Source organism: Chanos chanos, chromosome 8 (genome assembly GCF_902362185.1).
Source record: "Chanos chanos chromosome 8, fChaCha1.1, whole genome shotgun sequence".
In the NCBI taxonomy this organism is placed as follows: domain Eukaryota; kingdom Metazoa; phylum Chordata; class Actinopteri; order Gonorynchiformes; family Chanidae; genus Chanos; species Chanos chanos.
The window spans coordinates 5,192,696-5,208,951 of record NC_044502.1 but is presented as its reverse complement, the minus strand read 5'-3'; the positions used below and the strand labels follow the sequence as shown (position 1 = coordinate 5,208,951).

Sequence of the window (16,256 nt, the reverse complement as noted above, 5' to 3'; positions counted from 1 at the left end):
CTCACCTGTAAGACACACACACTTACAGACACTTACACACACACACACACACATGCATTCGCACAGACACACACACACACACACACAGAACCCATCCATCGGTTTCTGTGTCTCCGTCAGATCCACCCCTGATCTGCGTTTCTCTGTCTCGTGTTTATGTGTGCATTCATCCTAATTCACCTTCATCGCCATGGTGAAAATGATGCATGTTACTAAAGCAACAGTAAAGAAATTCAGAATGCTACAACGCAGACAAACGAGTGCAGACAGATGAGTGCAGACAGACGAGCGAAGACGGACGACTGCAGACAGACGAGCGCAGACAGACAAGCGCAGACAGATGAGCGCAGACGGATGAGTGCAGATGAATGAGTGCAGACAGACGAGCGCAGACGGACAAGTGCAGACAGATGAGCGCAGACTGACAAGCGCAGACGGATGAGTGCAGACGGATGAGTGCAGACAGACGAGCGCAGACAGACGAGTGCAGACGGATGAGCGCAGACGGATGAGCGCAGACGGATGAGCGCAGACGGATGAGTGCAGATGAATGAGTGCAGACAGACGAGCGCAGACGGACAAGTGCAGACAGACGAGCGCAGACAGACGAGTGCAGACGGACAAGTGCAGACAGATGAGCGCAGACGGATGAGTGCAGACGGATGAGTGCAGATGAATGAGTGCAGACAGATGAGTGCAGACGGACAAGTGCAGACAGAAGAGTGACAAATGAGTGACAGGGCTTAATCTCTCTAAACCATTATCTACCAGTGAAAATACACGTGGAACAAAATACTCAGAACTTCTTATGACAGCATGAGGTGTGTGTGTGTGTCTGTGTGTGTGAGCATGCGCATGTGTGTGTGTGTGTGTGTGTGTGTGTGTGTGTGTGTGAGAGAGAGAGAGACTGCTGTCTGCAATTTGACAGTTAATATGTCACTAGTCCAGTCTGTCATTTTGTTTATATTCTCAAAGAGTTTGTCTCTTGCTGTTTTCTATAACTGATAAAGAAGTTCTGCTTGGTGTGTGTGTGTGTGTGTGTGTGTGTGTGTGTGTGTGTGTGTGTCTCTGAGACCACAGCCCTGGCGCAGGCTCCGGTTTTGGCTGTGGTTCGGTACACTGTTTGGCCCGTCCAGTTCACCGCTGCCCCTCTGAGCTTTGTCCAAATTTGTCTGTCACTGGGGTCAGCCCTTCTGTCTCAGCGCTCTGTCTTTTCGTTTTGGCAGTTGCCATAGCTGGTTGATCTGTGTTTTAAGCCCCAATAGACATCGGGTCTTTTGTTTGGCTTCTGTCATGATTTGGTTGAGTGTAATTGCATCTGTTGGGGTTTGGTTCTGATTCTGAGTGGTTTGTAGCACTGGACTGTGATCTGAACCCGCGGACCAACTGAAGGAGCCGTCGTTTTTTCGGTAGTCGTTTTTTTCAGTACTCGGTTCTGAGCGTAGCAGGTCTTTGTCTTGGCTAAACTACAGATTGCTGTTTTGAACAAACTGCCAATTTTTTTTTTTTTTTTAAGTTTGATTGTAAGTGGAAATGTGCCTCAATAAACCCTTTCTCTGTCATTTTTTTCTTTTGTGTATTTCGCTTGTAGAGCTGATAGATTTCAGGCCTGCTGGCTTTTAGCTAGACATTGGCCAAATTGGAGAGAAGGCTCTTGTTGCAGATATAGAAGGCATGTTTCTCTGCTATATTGCCTCTGCTGGTCCGAGTACAAAGCCAGCTGTGTGAATCCGGGCCTGTTCAGACCTGAGGTGTGAGGTGCGGTTTGACGGTATTTTTGTCATTTGGGATTTGACATTCGATTACACACAGAATCCCCCCCCCCCCTCCCCTTGTTTCCTCTTTCATTCACTGCCAGGGAAGACTGTCGTTTTTTTTTGTTTTTTTTTCTCACAGTGGAAAGAATGAGATATAAATAGATGAAGCTTATGCAACCGTGTTCTCTGCGCTATTTTCCTGTCTCGTAGTGCTTACTAGATCCAGACGTCCTGATGCTTTTTTTTTATTTTAGTAATAATAATAGTAATGTAATAGTCATAATCATCGTCGTCATCATCATCATCATCATCATCATCATCATCATCATCATAATTGTTGTTGTTGTTGTTGTTGTTGTTTTGGGCATTCCTTCTCTCCAAGTCCCCTCTGTTTAATTTTTAGTACAGTTGTTCGATATCTGTTTTCTCTGTCATGCCACAGTGGTGGTGTACTGGTTGAGTATGTTTCTACATCCTAATCCTACAATTCCTTTCTCTCTCTCTCTCTCTCTCTCTCTCTCTCTCTCTCTCTCTCTCTCTCTCTCTCTCTCTCTCTTTCTCCCTCTCTCTCTTTCCCTCTCTCTCTCTCTCAGAGCTACATCCAGAGTTTTCGTGACAGGCAGGTGGATGCTCGTGCGTACCCCGGGGGCAGGATGGTGTCGGGGGGTCACACCTCAGTGGACATAGACTATGACTGCGGCTCCACGGCTCCTCTCACCTCCGCCGCCGGCCCCGCCCTGAGAGTCTGAGTCCCGCTGGCCTTCAATTCATCTCAAACTCTCGCTCTCACTCTCACACACACACACACACACGCATGCGCGCACACACACATATACACACTCACTCACGCATACATACACACACTGATACGCACACACACACGCACACACGCACGCGCGCACACACACGCTCACTCACGCATACACACTCACTCACGCATACATACACACACTGACGCACACACACGCACACACTGCTAACTGTTCAACACCTCTGAACCTAAAAATTCAGACTTGTGCTTTAGACTGTCCACACTTGCAGAACATCACACGCAATTTTTTGGTTCCATATGGTTCCAACAACAGCCTACGAAGAACAGATTTTAGCAGTTGTGTTCAAAAAGGGCACTAACTTCACACACACACGCGCTCACACACTCACGCGCACACACACACAGACACACATATACACACGCTTTCACACTCATGCTGTCTTGTTAGCTGAGACTCTGTTACTTTGTTCAAGCTAAAATGTTCAGTCTGAAGCCTCTAGAATTTTCATCCATCAACATCCGTTTGAAGTTTTAAGATATTTGGGATTTAGGACAAATGAAGTGGGTGTGACATATCTCTGTCGGCAATCTTTGGCTCTCATGCTCCTTTGGTGCTTAATCTTTTCCATTACCTACAAGGTGGCAGCAATGACAGGGTCAAACCCCCCTGTTGTTTTCAATCAGTGAACTCTACCAGCCTTTGTCTGTTCTGTGATCCCATGTACTTGTCCAGGACTGTACCAAATAAAAAGTGGAAAGGGGGTGAGGGGGGTTTGTGAGGTAAGCTCCAAGTGGAGGTTGTCTCAGGAGAAACTGCTCCTTGGCCATGTTTCAAATTCCCTGCAGGGGAGAAGCCATATTTCTGTCCACCAGAGCAGACTCGTTTACTCCGTGAGGAAGAGCAAAGAGGATGGTGTTGACAGAGAAAGAGAGGATAAGTGAAAGAGAGAGAGAGAGAGAGAGAGAGAGAAAGAGAAAAGTCAAAGTAAGAACCAAATACACGGGGAAAGACAACATGAATTCTCTGAACAGTGGAGGACAAGATAAAACAGAGAATTTTAAAGTGGAAAAAACTTTTCAAAAGGTCAGGAAAAGGTCGGGTAGGGACAGCGGGAGCTTAAGTTGTCAAGAAAACTGTGAACTTTCAACCCCTTTGTGAACTTCAAAATATCTCCTTCCTTCCACGTGGAAAGAAACTCTTTTGAACAGGGAACCGTTAAAAAAAAAAAAAAAAAAAAAAAAGACGATGTTCTAGTTACCGCAGGATGTCAGTGGTCCACTGTCATGTGACGTGTATGGTGTTCAGGAAAAAGAGAAACCTGCAGAAAAAGCAGGAGCCAAGATCCAAACCCAGACGCTTAAAAAACCCTGGGACAGAACTTAAGGAGAGATCTCCTCTCATTCACAGTTACCCAGAATCCTCTGGGTCGGAGTGCATGTCGTCATAGAACCCCCCCCCCCCCCCCCCCCCCCCCCGCGTTCGTCTCCAAAAAGAAAAAAAAAAACCATCATCCGTCTTTCTTTCTCTTTCTCTTTTTCAGATGAAATGATCACTCGCTGTCATGTGATATAATGATGATGATGATGATGATGATGATATATATATATTTTTTTGAACCTCACTGTCCCTGTTGTACATTTTTGTAAAATGCTTTTGTTTGTACATAATGTACACAAACATGTTAATGCCATTCCACTGTCGTCCTTACGATTTCATTTCATTGTCTTTTTTTTTTTTTCTTTCTTTCTTTTTTTTTTTTTTTTTTTTTTTACCGGATTAAGTTAGACTTTTTATTTATCAGACGAGGTGCCCTTCTAGGCGGGTGAGTGGGTGTATTTATTTGTTTGTTTGTTTGTTTATTTATTTATCATAATTCCTCGCTTTTGTCTGCGAGTTCTGATGATCTTGTCGGCAAAGACGGATCTGAACAACGCCATGATGTCATTAGACCAGGAAACTTATGACAATCCGAACATTATTATTATTATTATTATTATTATTATTATTATTATTATTATTATGGCTGTAATAGAGCATGTGTTTGTATGGGCCTGGATATTATGATAAACCATGTGATTTCACTTGGTCTCCGGTTGTTTAATGATGTTCTTAACAAGTGTGCCACTGAAACAACTGTGAGAACAGGTGAGTACGCAAACACACACACATACACACACTCACACGTACACGCACATGCACACACACACATGTACACACACACGCACGCATGCACACAGGCACGCACGCATGCACACAGGCACACACACACACACAGGCACACACACACACACACACACACGTACACACACACACAGGCACACACACACACGTACACGTTCAGGGACACACACTCACACACACACTCAGACAGACAGGCACACTAAGGTAATTAATACTTTGTTCTTTATTATCAGGTCATCAGAAGTTTTATCTGTCACTGTGATTAATCTTCCCCTCCCCATCTCTCTGTCTGTTTTCCTCTCCTTCCTTACACGTTCCCTCTCTCTTTCCCATTCTTACTCCCAAATCTCTCTCTCTTCCCGTCCTTCTCCTCCACCCCCTCACACTTTATGCCCATCCTTCTGTTTCCGTCTAAAAAATAAAATGCTATAAATGAACGTAAATGCTATATTCTCTCACGTCCTCTAAAGAGCTCTGTAATTAAAAAATATAAATTTTAAAACACAAAATAAAAGACTGGATGCTGAAAAGGCTACGAAACAAAGACGAGACTTAAAGTGATGAATGTGCTTGTGTCACCCCGTGAGCCATGTTGTAGAAAAGTTATCAAACAAACAAACAAACAAATAAGAGGAACAAACTATGCATGTGATGACATCCTGTTTGGTTTTTTTTTTTATTTCATCTCCGTTTGCTTTGGTTACTACTGGTTGTCGGCTCCTTTGGCTGCATCCTACATGATGTCCTGCTGGTGCTGTGTTGATTCACTCACCACCTGTAGGGGGCGATAGAGATGCGTTTCAGTTCAAGGTCAGCTTTGAAGCCCATTCTACTAATCAGGCTCCAATGAACTAATTGACATTTTTACAACTTTCTCTTCTAACTGAGCACACTCTCTATTACGATTGACTACCACATCCAGGGTGGGGTTGTTTTTTTTCTACTTACACTCTAATCTGTCGACTGCCCTGCTTTGATTGAACAGTGCTATTAGTGCGTGTTGGCGTGACATGGCTTTGGGCCATTCAGATAAAATAGCATTAAAGGCAAGAGTAGGTCAGACCAGTTTGTGGTTTGCTGCTTTTGTCTCTTGGCTGGTAAATTTAGTGCTTTAGTGATGGTATGTAAAGAGGTTTGGTTTTCCTTTTAAATTCATACAAGTCTGAACATGTGCCTGTTTGCCTGCGAGTTCCCCTGGAAAAGTGTGTGTGTGTGTGTGTGTGTGTGTGTGTGTGTTTAAGTGAGTCATTACTTTTACAGTATCCTTGAATGATGGAGGCTGTATTCCTGTGTGTATGTGCGTGTGTGTGTGTTTGCATGTGTGTGTGTATGTGAGAGAGAGAGAGAGAGAGAGATAGCACATGTGTGTATGAGTTTGTGAATGCATATGTGTGTGTTAGAGACCACATGTATGTGTGTAAGGTGTATGTATGTGTGTGTGAGAGAGAGAGAGAGAGAGAGAGAGAGAGAGAGCCCATGTAATAGGTGAGTGTGTGTGTGTGTGTGTGTGTGTGTGTGTGTCTGTGTGTGTGTGTGTGTGTGAGAGAGGGAGTACGTGTGTGTGCATGCATGTGCGTGCGGTACCTCTCCATCCCGGGTTTCGATGGTTTTGATAAGGACGGTTTTCTTTGAGTGCATCTCAGACGCACGCTGCTGCTGCTGCTCAGGACTGGTCTCTGTTACAACAAACAAACAAACAAAAATCATTATATAAACACACAAACAGCAAACACCAACATCACAAAGCACAGTCAACAACAATAAACAAAGGGGAGTAAACAATGATAAACACTCCCACACAGACATACAGGGGAGTAAACAGTATCAAACACTAACTCACAATCACATAGGCTGAGTAAACAACATTAATCAGTAACTGTCACACCGAGGAGTAAACAATAAACAACAATAAACACAAATTCACAGCAGACACACAGGAGAGTAAGCAACAACAAGCAAACACACAAGAGAGTAAACAACATTAAACAATAACACAGTCACGCAGGACAGTAAACACCATTAAACAGCAACACACAATCACGCAGGGAGCAGTGAAAAATCAAATCTAACATATAGTTCGATCTCTGAATAAATAATAATATTGACCAAAGAAGCTACACCGCATAATGAGAGAAGGCTAAACAAAATCAAAGACAAGATGACACACTGAATTATACTTAATAACTGATCAGAACTGGGGAAAAAATAGAGCCATAGATGGACACTGTCCATATTTAATGGTCAAGAGCGCCCTCGTGTGGTCGCAATAATAAAGCTCCATAAAACTGTTAATCTGGATTGTAGCTGATCCACACACCTCACCTTTTGGTTCTCCATTCACTAGTGAGTAGACATGTAATATTACCTCTAAAACTGATGGTGGAGTAAGCTTGGAGGGGTACTGAGAGTCTGTGAAAAGAAAGAGATGGAAAGGAGGAATTAAACGAAAAAAGAAAGAAAAGCAATGATAATGACCACAAAAGAGAGAAAGTCAAACAATTTTTTTTCTTTTAATGTAAACATTCCTGTCATTTTCTTTTTTTTTTTTAAATCATAATAAACACAAACGCTAGCGTCTGTACGCTTCCCTACCTGCTCTCCTCTCCTTCCAGAAGCTTCCTGTAGGTGGCGATCTCCACGTCCAGAGCCATCTTGACGTTGAGCAGGTCCTGGTACTCGCGGAGGTGGCGGGCCATCTCGTCCTTCATGTTGGCGATCTCGGCCTCCAGGCGGGAGATGGTGTCCTGGAATCCGCCCGCCTCACGCCCGTGCCGCTCCTCCATGTCCCGCATCTGTCTCATCAGAGACTCGTTCTACAGAGAGAGAGACAGACAGACAGAGAGAGAGAGAGACAGACAGACAGACACAGAGAGAGAGACAGACAGAAAGTAAGAGTGAAGAGAGAGAGGAGGGGGCAAAGAGAAGAAAGAAAGAAAGAAAGAAAGAAAGAAAGAAAGAAAGAAAGAAAGAAAGAAAGAAAGAAAGGGTTTGAAAAAAGCAAAATAAAATAAAAAAACAATTGGTGTTGAGCTATAACATAAGCCGAGAAGGCAGGAATGCAGAGGTGAGTGCACGGATGAATGGAGGGATGAATAAACGGATAATGGTGGATGGAAGAATAAACGGATAATGATGGATGGATGGATAAACGGATAATGATGGATGGATGAATAAACAGATAATGATGGATGGAGGGATAAACGGATAATGATGGAGGGAGGGATGGATAAAAGGATAATGATGGAGGGGTGGATGGATAAACGGATAACGATGGAGGGATGAATAAACGGATAATGATGGAGGGATGGATAAACGGATAACGATGGAGGGATGGATAAACGAATAATGATGGAGGGATGAATAAACGGATAATGATGGAGGGATGAATATGTGCTGTAAACGTACAGTGCCCTTGAGAGAGTCAATCTCGCAGGTGTAGGACTGGATCTGGTGCCGGAACTCCATGCTCTCCATCTTGGCCTGTTTCAGCGCCTCGTTGTTCTTACTCACCGCCTGGTTCAGGTCCGACACCTGGAGGAACGGGAAAGGGGAAAGGGCAGAGGGCAGAGGGCAGAGGTCAAACAAACCGCTGCTCGATCCTGAACCCGTCTCATTTGGTCGGAAAAGGGTCCGAAAAATCAGAACCTCGTTTGGACCGGGCTACAGACACGTTGGGTCGTCTGTCTCTCGTCACCTCTCCGCTCTCTCTCTCTCTCTCTCGCCCCTCACCTTGGATTTGTACCACTCCTCGGCCTCGGAGATGTTCTTGGCGGCGATGGACTCGTACTGGGCGCGGATGTCCCGCAGGGCGGCCGTCAGGTCTGGTTTAGACATGTCCATCTGGATCTGGACCTGGGTCTCCTGCATCTGAGCCTGCAACTCACGGATCTCCTGTAAGAACCGCAGGATCCGTTTAGAGCTGAGGATAAGGTGTTTCTCTGTGAGTGTGTGTGTGTGAGTGTGTGTGTGTGTGTGCGCGTGCGTATTTTATTGACACTTATGCGTCAACACTCTGAGAATGTGCACCTTAACACACACACACATCCACACACACACACACACACACACACACACACTGACCCAAAATACTCTCTGACAGTCTACTGCTCACCTGCCAAGTGTGTGTGTATGTGTGTGTGTGTATGTGTGTGTGTGTATGTGTGTGTGTGTGGGTGTGTGTGTGTATGTGTTACAGAAAGGGAAAGATGGGAACGCAATCATAGAACGTTCACACACACACACACACACACACACACACACAGAGAGTCAGAGAACGATAAAGAAAAGACAGACTGACCTCTTCGTGGATCTTCTTCAGGAAGGCGATCTCCTCCTGTAGAGTTTCGATGCGTCTCTCTAGATCCAGACGAGCCAACGTAGCCGCGTCCACGTCCTGACACAGAAGAGAATGGTTTAGCCCAGTGAGAGAATCAACCAATCAGAGCAAACCACCCACGCATACATTAACAGCAATCTAGATCAAATCCTGGGATGCTCCGTGTAAATAAATAAAGGTAATTTTTTTTTTTTAAAATCTGAATAAGATCGCATACGTTTCTATCATCTCCTATCCAGTCTGCACAAAGCCTGGTGACCCTGGGCCTTTAACACAAGTCACTGAATTGAAACACCGAATAGAGGTGTCTAACTGTACTCACGGTTTGTGAATGTTTGACATATAAATGTAAAATGTAGAGTAAAGCATAGGCAAACTCACAGCCCTGAATGCAGCGAGGTTGTTTTCTGCCTCCTCCTTCAGCAAGATCTCATCCTGAAGTCTACAGGGAGAGAGAGAGAGAGAGAGAGAGAGAGAGAGAGAGAGAGAGAGAGAGAGAGAACAGATATGAATCTCATATTTACTGCAGCCGCTACTTTTTTTCTCCTTTTATAGCCACACACACACACACACACACACACATTTCTCCACAGTCCCGAGGCAGTGCCCTGAATAGGAGAAGAAGCAGAAGGGCTTCTGTAAACAGTCTGACACGCTGGGAGACACATTACGACCTTAACCCTAATGAGGACTATTCTTTTATTATGTTGTCGTTTTTTTTTTTTTCTCTCTGGTTGAAGTCAGGACTGAGATATAGAGCATGTTGGGGTTGAGTTGACCGTTCCACTGTTAACTCAGCGCACTCCTAAATCTTTTATCAGATCACACCTGTGTTCAGCCTTCTTTTATCATCGCATCGAAACCCTCACAGTTGGATCCAGTCATCTCTGAAAAATGCCCCCCCCCCACCCCCTGCTCTTTCTTTCTTTCTTTCTTTCTTTCTTTCTTTCTTTCTTTCTTTCTTTCTTTCTTTCTTAATTTCTTTCAGACAATCACTCTTTCTCATTCTTTTTGCACATATGTCCTTACATAGCTTCAGCTGTCATAAACTCAGTGTGATCACACACAAACACAAACACACACACACACACACACACACACACACACAGACACACACACACACACACACAGACACACACACAGATACACACACACACACACACACACACACACACACACACACTAAACCAAGCATTCAGTTTAAATATAGTTGTGATTCACTGGCTGAGAGGAAAACACCCCATGGACTTATACACAGAGAGATGACAGACAGTCACACACACACACACACACACACACACACACACACACACACACACACAGGGCGAGAGAGAGGGGTTATTTTAGGTGGTGTAAATACATTTGTAAGCATCACTATGTAGTCAACAGATGCAAAAAAAATAGCCCCAATGAGATCTTTTCTGATCGGTTAGTGTTCGATATGTATTCATCAAATAACTTTTTCGTCTTTTTTTCTCTCTCAAAAGCTTTCTGGATTAAACAGCATTGTGTGTTTGTCCCTGTTATGATCTGACAGAGTGACGTGCTCATGTTGTCCTCTGGCTGGGAGCCACTGGTCTCTGCACTCTTCACTCTGTCAGGAACAGGACTTGTGAGGACATTACACCGAGAGGAATGCAACAGACAGGCTCCAGCCAGAAACTGGACCCCAGCGGTTCAAATAATGTTACGTAACCTGATGAGAGTATCGGCGAAAGACAAAGAGCCTGAGAATGATTCTATGGCCTTGACAGCCGTGTAAGCAGAATACGTGTGGTACGTAAACACAGTGGGAACCATTCCGGTTCAGTGCGGAAGGTTCTGGAAAGGCACGATGATGCCGAATCACAGACATGGAGCTGACTTCTTATTAGAGACACTTCAGAAATGATTTTGAAAGTTCTCTTTTTCACTTAGCTCTTAGCCCTTTGTGTGTCCGTTTTTACGCTGCTCCTTCTAATCCCTATCAATCCATCTCTCTTCTCCTTTCTCGTTCTCTTCTCAGTTCTCTGCCTCATTCCTTTCCTCTCCTAACCTTTCATCCTCTGTTTTTTTTTTCAGCTCTCTCCCTCTCTCTCCCTCTCACCTCTGTTTGAGCTTCTCCAGGTCGTCGGCCAGGTTGTCTCTCTCCACCTCGATCCGGGATCTGTGATTGGTCAGCACCTCAATCTGTCTTCTCAGCTCGCGCATTTCCTCTTCGTATAGGTCGGCGATACGCGTGGGCTCCCGCCCCCTCAGCCTCTCCACTTCCACCACCAGGGCCTGGTTCTGCTGCTCCAGGAAACGAACCTTCTCGATGTAGTTGGCGAAACGGTCGTTCAAGTGCTGCAGCTCGACTTTCTCGTTGGTGCGCGTGGCCAGGAACTCCTGGTTGAGGGCGTCGGCCAAGCTGAAGTCTAGAGTTTCTCCCATGCCCGCGTAAGACCTGGAAGCGGCGGAGGAGGTTATGCCTGGGATCCCAAAGCTTGAGGCGCGGTAGGAGGAGTACCCCGGGGAGGCACTTGAGGTCTTGATGACTTCGTAGGCGCGGGTCCTGACGTGGGAGCCCGAACCTCCACCTCCAAGAGAACTGGTCCCGAAAGAGGCCCGGGCCAAGGGCGGCGAGGCGAAACCCGGGCCGCCGAACGTACGGCGGTAAGAGGAGGCGGAAGAAGAGGAGGCGTAGGAGCGGCTCATGGTGGAGGTGTTATGCACGCACACGCGTACACACTGTTGGGATGAGAGAGAGAAAGAGAGAAGAACAGGAGTGAGGAAAACGCAAGCAGACCGGTGGCTATTTGTAGTAGCCGGGCCTAGCCCCCCCCCCCCCCCCCCCCCCCCCCCCCCCCTCCCCAAACTTATCTAACTCTCTACCTCCTCTCTCTCTCTCCTCTCTCTCTCTCTCTCTCTCGCTCTCTCTTTCTCCCCTCCCTCTTACTCTCAGCTGTCGTAGATCTTGGCGCGAGGCCAGGCATGTGGTGATACTGTGGGTTGGTCGAGAGGTGAATGGTCGGCGCTTTGCCCCGAGTTCAGTTCTCTGGTATTCTGATGCTGATCCAAAACCAGAGAACCAGACCACCAGACACCTAGCAACCAGGGCATTCCCTCTCAACAGGGAGCAATAGAGACCACAGACAGGACCCTTCATCTCTCTCTGACATGTAGGCCACAAACCAGCTCAGAATCCTTACAGCCCGTATTGGAGGTTTAATTTGGACAACTGAAATACACTTAGAGGGGACGATGGGGACTTCTGTGATCTGCAGCATTTTGAGAACTGCGGGTGTTTAGTGGTTGGGAGCGATAAGGGGGGGAGGGGCGGTGAAACTACCTCTGTTTCTTCCTCCTTCACTTGTGCTTACTTTATCATACTTTTTTAATCCGGTCTTATTCAGACTTATCTCTCAAACGTTATTTTTTACCCTAAATGGATGACACCCCGCTAGTGATTAACGGCTCAGGTCCCGTCCTCGACAAAATCTCTCATATAAACAGTACTATTTCAACAGAAGAGGGGACCATTAAAAACACTAAGCTTTTTTCCACCTCACGTCACGCCATAATTGCTAGAGGATTCACTGATTAAATTTTGGATGACACCTCATTCCCGTATTGTTCGCAAACCCCCGTGCCAAACAGTTAGTGAACGCAGATCTCTTCGGGAAGGTGGGAAGGTTTTCCCAAACCTGCCTTAAAAAGGAAAGGCATGAGGCAGGGAGTCGGGCCTCTGCACAGCACCATGTAAATGATGGTCCGCTGCTGCTGCACCTACGCTGAGGTAAACAAAAGACGCTACTAATAATTATGTCATCTAAACTTGCGCTTTTTTTAGAGATCGCTACTTTGGAGAATGACTTCACCTGTCCATGTATCATTTCTGTTTAAATGGGAGGTGGGAAATGTTCATATGAGGCAGGTGCGTGTCCTACAATGTGTGTGTGTGTGCTCCTGTGCGTGCTCCTGTGTGTGTGCCTGCATACGCTCGTGCACGCTCATCCAGATGTGCAAGGAAACAAAACCGCAACTCGGGCTAAAAATCCAAAAAAGACGGAAGCAGGGCGGTATTCATTTGAGGCGGAAGCGGTTTTCCAAACCAAAACAAGACAAAAGCTTTACGGAAAAGCAGTGATAGATTCGTGAAAAGCTTAGTTAAATGGAAAACTCTCATCCGGCAGATGCGGGACGATGAAAAAAAAGAAAAAAAAAAGCACGGTGTCGTAGGACAGTCAGACCTAATTATAGTCACCCACAGTAAGTGCATGTGAATTCTTTCATTACAAAAACGTCTCTGGGAGTCGTCAACTCCGGGGAGCGACTGGAAGTGACAGGGGATCTAAACACACCTCCTCTCTCTGTCTCCCTTTCTTCTCTCTCTGTCTATCATTGTTTCACCTCCTGTCTCCTCACCCCCCCCCTTCCCTTCTTCTCCCCACTGGCCTCTTTTAGCTCTATATAAGGCAGGGTCAGGTTCGTCGCTTTAAAATGAAGATTTGAGGAAGGGAGAAGGTTGAGTTCTCTGGGGTTTGGAAGAACAAAGTGACACGTTGTCTGTTGATGCTGAGGATGGACGACTCAAAAGAACAAGTTTGAACTTTGAACTAACATCAGTTCAAACTACTGAATAAGTCAGTACTGATTAGAGAACGTTGCTCTGGGTTGCTTAAATTGTGGAGATCTAGGGTATCTCATATATATAAGGTGCTTGAGAGATTTAGACAAAATGACGTACGTAGTCCTAAGCTGAGTCATAGGGTATAAATAAAGTTTCGTTTCAAAGTTCTGAAAAGGAAATTCAACATAGCCCCTGTCTGTTTCTGGCCAACAAGCAGCAAAATACACACAGCATAGTCAGTGTTGAGGCTTTGTGTCATTATGAGTGGTGAGATTGGATGTTATTTGGCATACAGACCTTTAAGACTAGAATATTAGTAACCAGTGTCATCACCTAAACCACCATCAAATACACCAGCGACCACTTTTCTTTGTCCAGTTAACAGGGCTAAATAAATAAAACATAAATCCAAAATTAAGAAGGTATGTTAACTAGACATGTTTAGTAAGTAATACATGCTACAAAGTGGTTTTTAGCACAGAATAACACCATTCTCTTTGCAAAAATTTACACAGACACACACACACACACACACACACACAAACCAGTGGATGATCTGTTGGATATGAAGCAGACTGGTTCTACACAAATTGTTGACACAATGAATAAATCCAATAGAGAAAAGGAAAAAGCTGGAAATTCATTCCAGTCTGACTACGTCTACAGAGAGAGGAAAAATGTTTGGAGCTTGTCTGTACTTCTGTGGAGGATCAAACTAAGATAGATAGATAGATAGATAGATAGATAGATAGATAGATAAATAGATAGGGGGGGGGGGTTGCAGGGGAGGTTCTAAAAACTGGACTTCTGTTCAAAGCGACCCACAGAAGTGTATTAACCATGGTAACATGCGGCAGTGTGCATGCATTCTCATAACCGATGCATTAATTCCACTGCCTGACCTTTCCTCTATCTGATCACATTTTAATGTTATTCATGAAACCAAAATACCATTCATTTCAAAGCCAAATGCCTGATACTGACCGGAAATAATAAGCGTCAACCAAAATGCCAATAATAACGAAATTAATGTGCAAACTAATTTGACTCTTGAAAAGATACCCCTCCTCTCTCTCTCCCTCTCTCTCTCTCTCTCTCCTTGTTTGTCATCCTCTGATTTCCTCGCATCTTTTCCTTCTAATATGATCATGTTTTCCCTCGAAATCATGTGATTCCGTGAGATTTAATTCACAGACTCATACTGGTAGTTCTCTCTAGAGGCATAGAAGAGAGAGATCCAACTTTACATTTTGGCTAACATCTCTAAACCATTAGCTTAAGTGGTTTATGCACTGACACAACCATGGCCAATACAGTGCCCTTCAGAATTATTGGCACCCTTGCTAAAGATGATTGAAAAGGCTTATTAAAAAAATTCTGCTGTATCAGTCACTGTCTTAATATTATATTGAAAACAGAGGAAGTTGTCACCTCCATGCCAACAAACTGTTTGGAAACAAGCCGCTTGGAGTTTGCCAGACACCACTGGAACTTTAACTAGGATAAGGTGCTGTGGTCACATGAAACAAACATTGAGCTCTTCGACCCCAAACGCTCAAGGTGGGTTCGGCGTGGAAACAAAGATGGCTACAGAGAAAAGCACCTAATACCAGGCGTTAAATATGGTGGAGGATCTACGATGCTGTGGGGCTGTTTGTCCTCCAAAGGCCCTGGCGGTATTGTTCGCATACGCGCCATATATGGATTCCAGGAAGTACCAGGTGATTTTAAATCAAAATCTCGCTACCATTGCCGAGAAGCTAAAACTCGGTCGTGGTTGGATCCTCCGGCAGGACAGCGGTCCAAAGCACAACGATCGACATCCACTCAAAAATGGTCACATGAACACAAAATCAATCTTTCACCATGACCCTCCCAGTCTCCTGACCTAAATCCAATTGAAAACCTGTGGGCTGAGCTCAAGAAGAGAGTGCACAAGAGAAGACCCAGGCAGGACTCCACAAGATCTGGGGAGATTCTGCATTGAGGAATGGTCAAAAACCCCTTCTTCTGTGTTCTAGGTCTATTAAACGCTACAAGAGAAGACTCAGTGATGTTCTGCTGGCAAAGGGGAGTTGCAAAAAAATCCTAAATGAGGGGGTGCCAATAATTATGACACACATGTTTTTCAGAATAAAATTTATTTTGTGATCATCTGTGAGGTTTTTTTTTTCTGGTGCTAAGGGGCTCGTATGGAATTAATACATTTCCTTTATTTGCTGAGTAAAGATAACATTTGATGAAAAGTAAAGGGAATTTTCATCAGCCTTCTTCGCTCATGATAAATAAGGGTGCCAATAATTCTGGAGGGCAACGTAATTATCCGCCATGTGAAGCAGGTAAAAGTCATATTATACAGGTCACAGAGGCTTCTAATGTTTTGTCATTTAGATAGAGAGGAGAGAAAGTATCGTGGTGTTTTAAAGAGATGTATGCTCCAAGGTTTTTAATTTTGGGGGGGGGGGGGGGGGGGGGGGGGTGCACAGAGGACAGCCTAAGAGAGGCAGTCGGGACAACTCATGTTGCTAAATATTCTGTTGCAGCCAAGCAACGGGCAACAAATAGACATACACAATTTCTCTCTCTCTCTCTCTCTCTCTCTCTCTCTGTTTGTGTTT

The 16,256-nt window shown here is 44.9% G+C and overlaps 2 protein-coding genes across 2 annotated transcripts in view; one reads left to right on the top strand and one right to left on the bottom strand.

Annotated features, from left to right (window-relative positions):
• Positions 1-2,506, top strand: part of tmem198ab (transmembrane protein 198ab) — a 5,957-nt gene extending 3,451 nt beyond the window's left edge. The window contains exons 3-4 of the mRNA XM_030781554.1: positions 1-7; positions 2,351-2,506. The exon at positions 1-7 is cut by the window's left edge and continues 196 nt beyond it. Coding sequence (XP_030637414.1) covers positions 1-7; positions 2,351-2,506 — 163 coding nt within the window. The remainder of the gene's footprint in view (positions 8-2,350) is intronic.
• Positions 2,507-5,336: 2,830 nt separating this feature from the next.
• Positions 5,337-11,784, bottom strand: desmb (desmin b). The gene is made up of 9 exons (XM_030781002.1): positions 11,134-11,784; positions 9,429-9,489; positions 9,009-9,104; positions 8,441-8,602; positions 8,117-8,242; positions 7,304-7,524; positions 7,077-7,120; positions 6,296-6,387; positions 5,337-5,486 (listed from the first exon to the last, which is right to left on the bottom strand). Exons 1-9 carry the CDS (start codon positions 11,721-11,723, stop codon positions 5,445-5,447), a joined length of 1,434 nt encoding a protein of 477 aa, XP_030636862.1. The 5' UTR covers positions 11,724-11,784; the 3' UTR covers positions 5,337-5,444.
• Between the last annotated feature and the right edge of the window lie 4,472 nt (positions 11,785-16,256).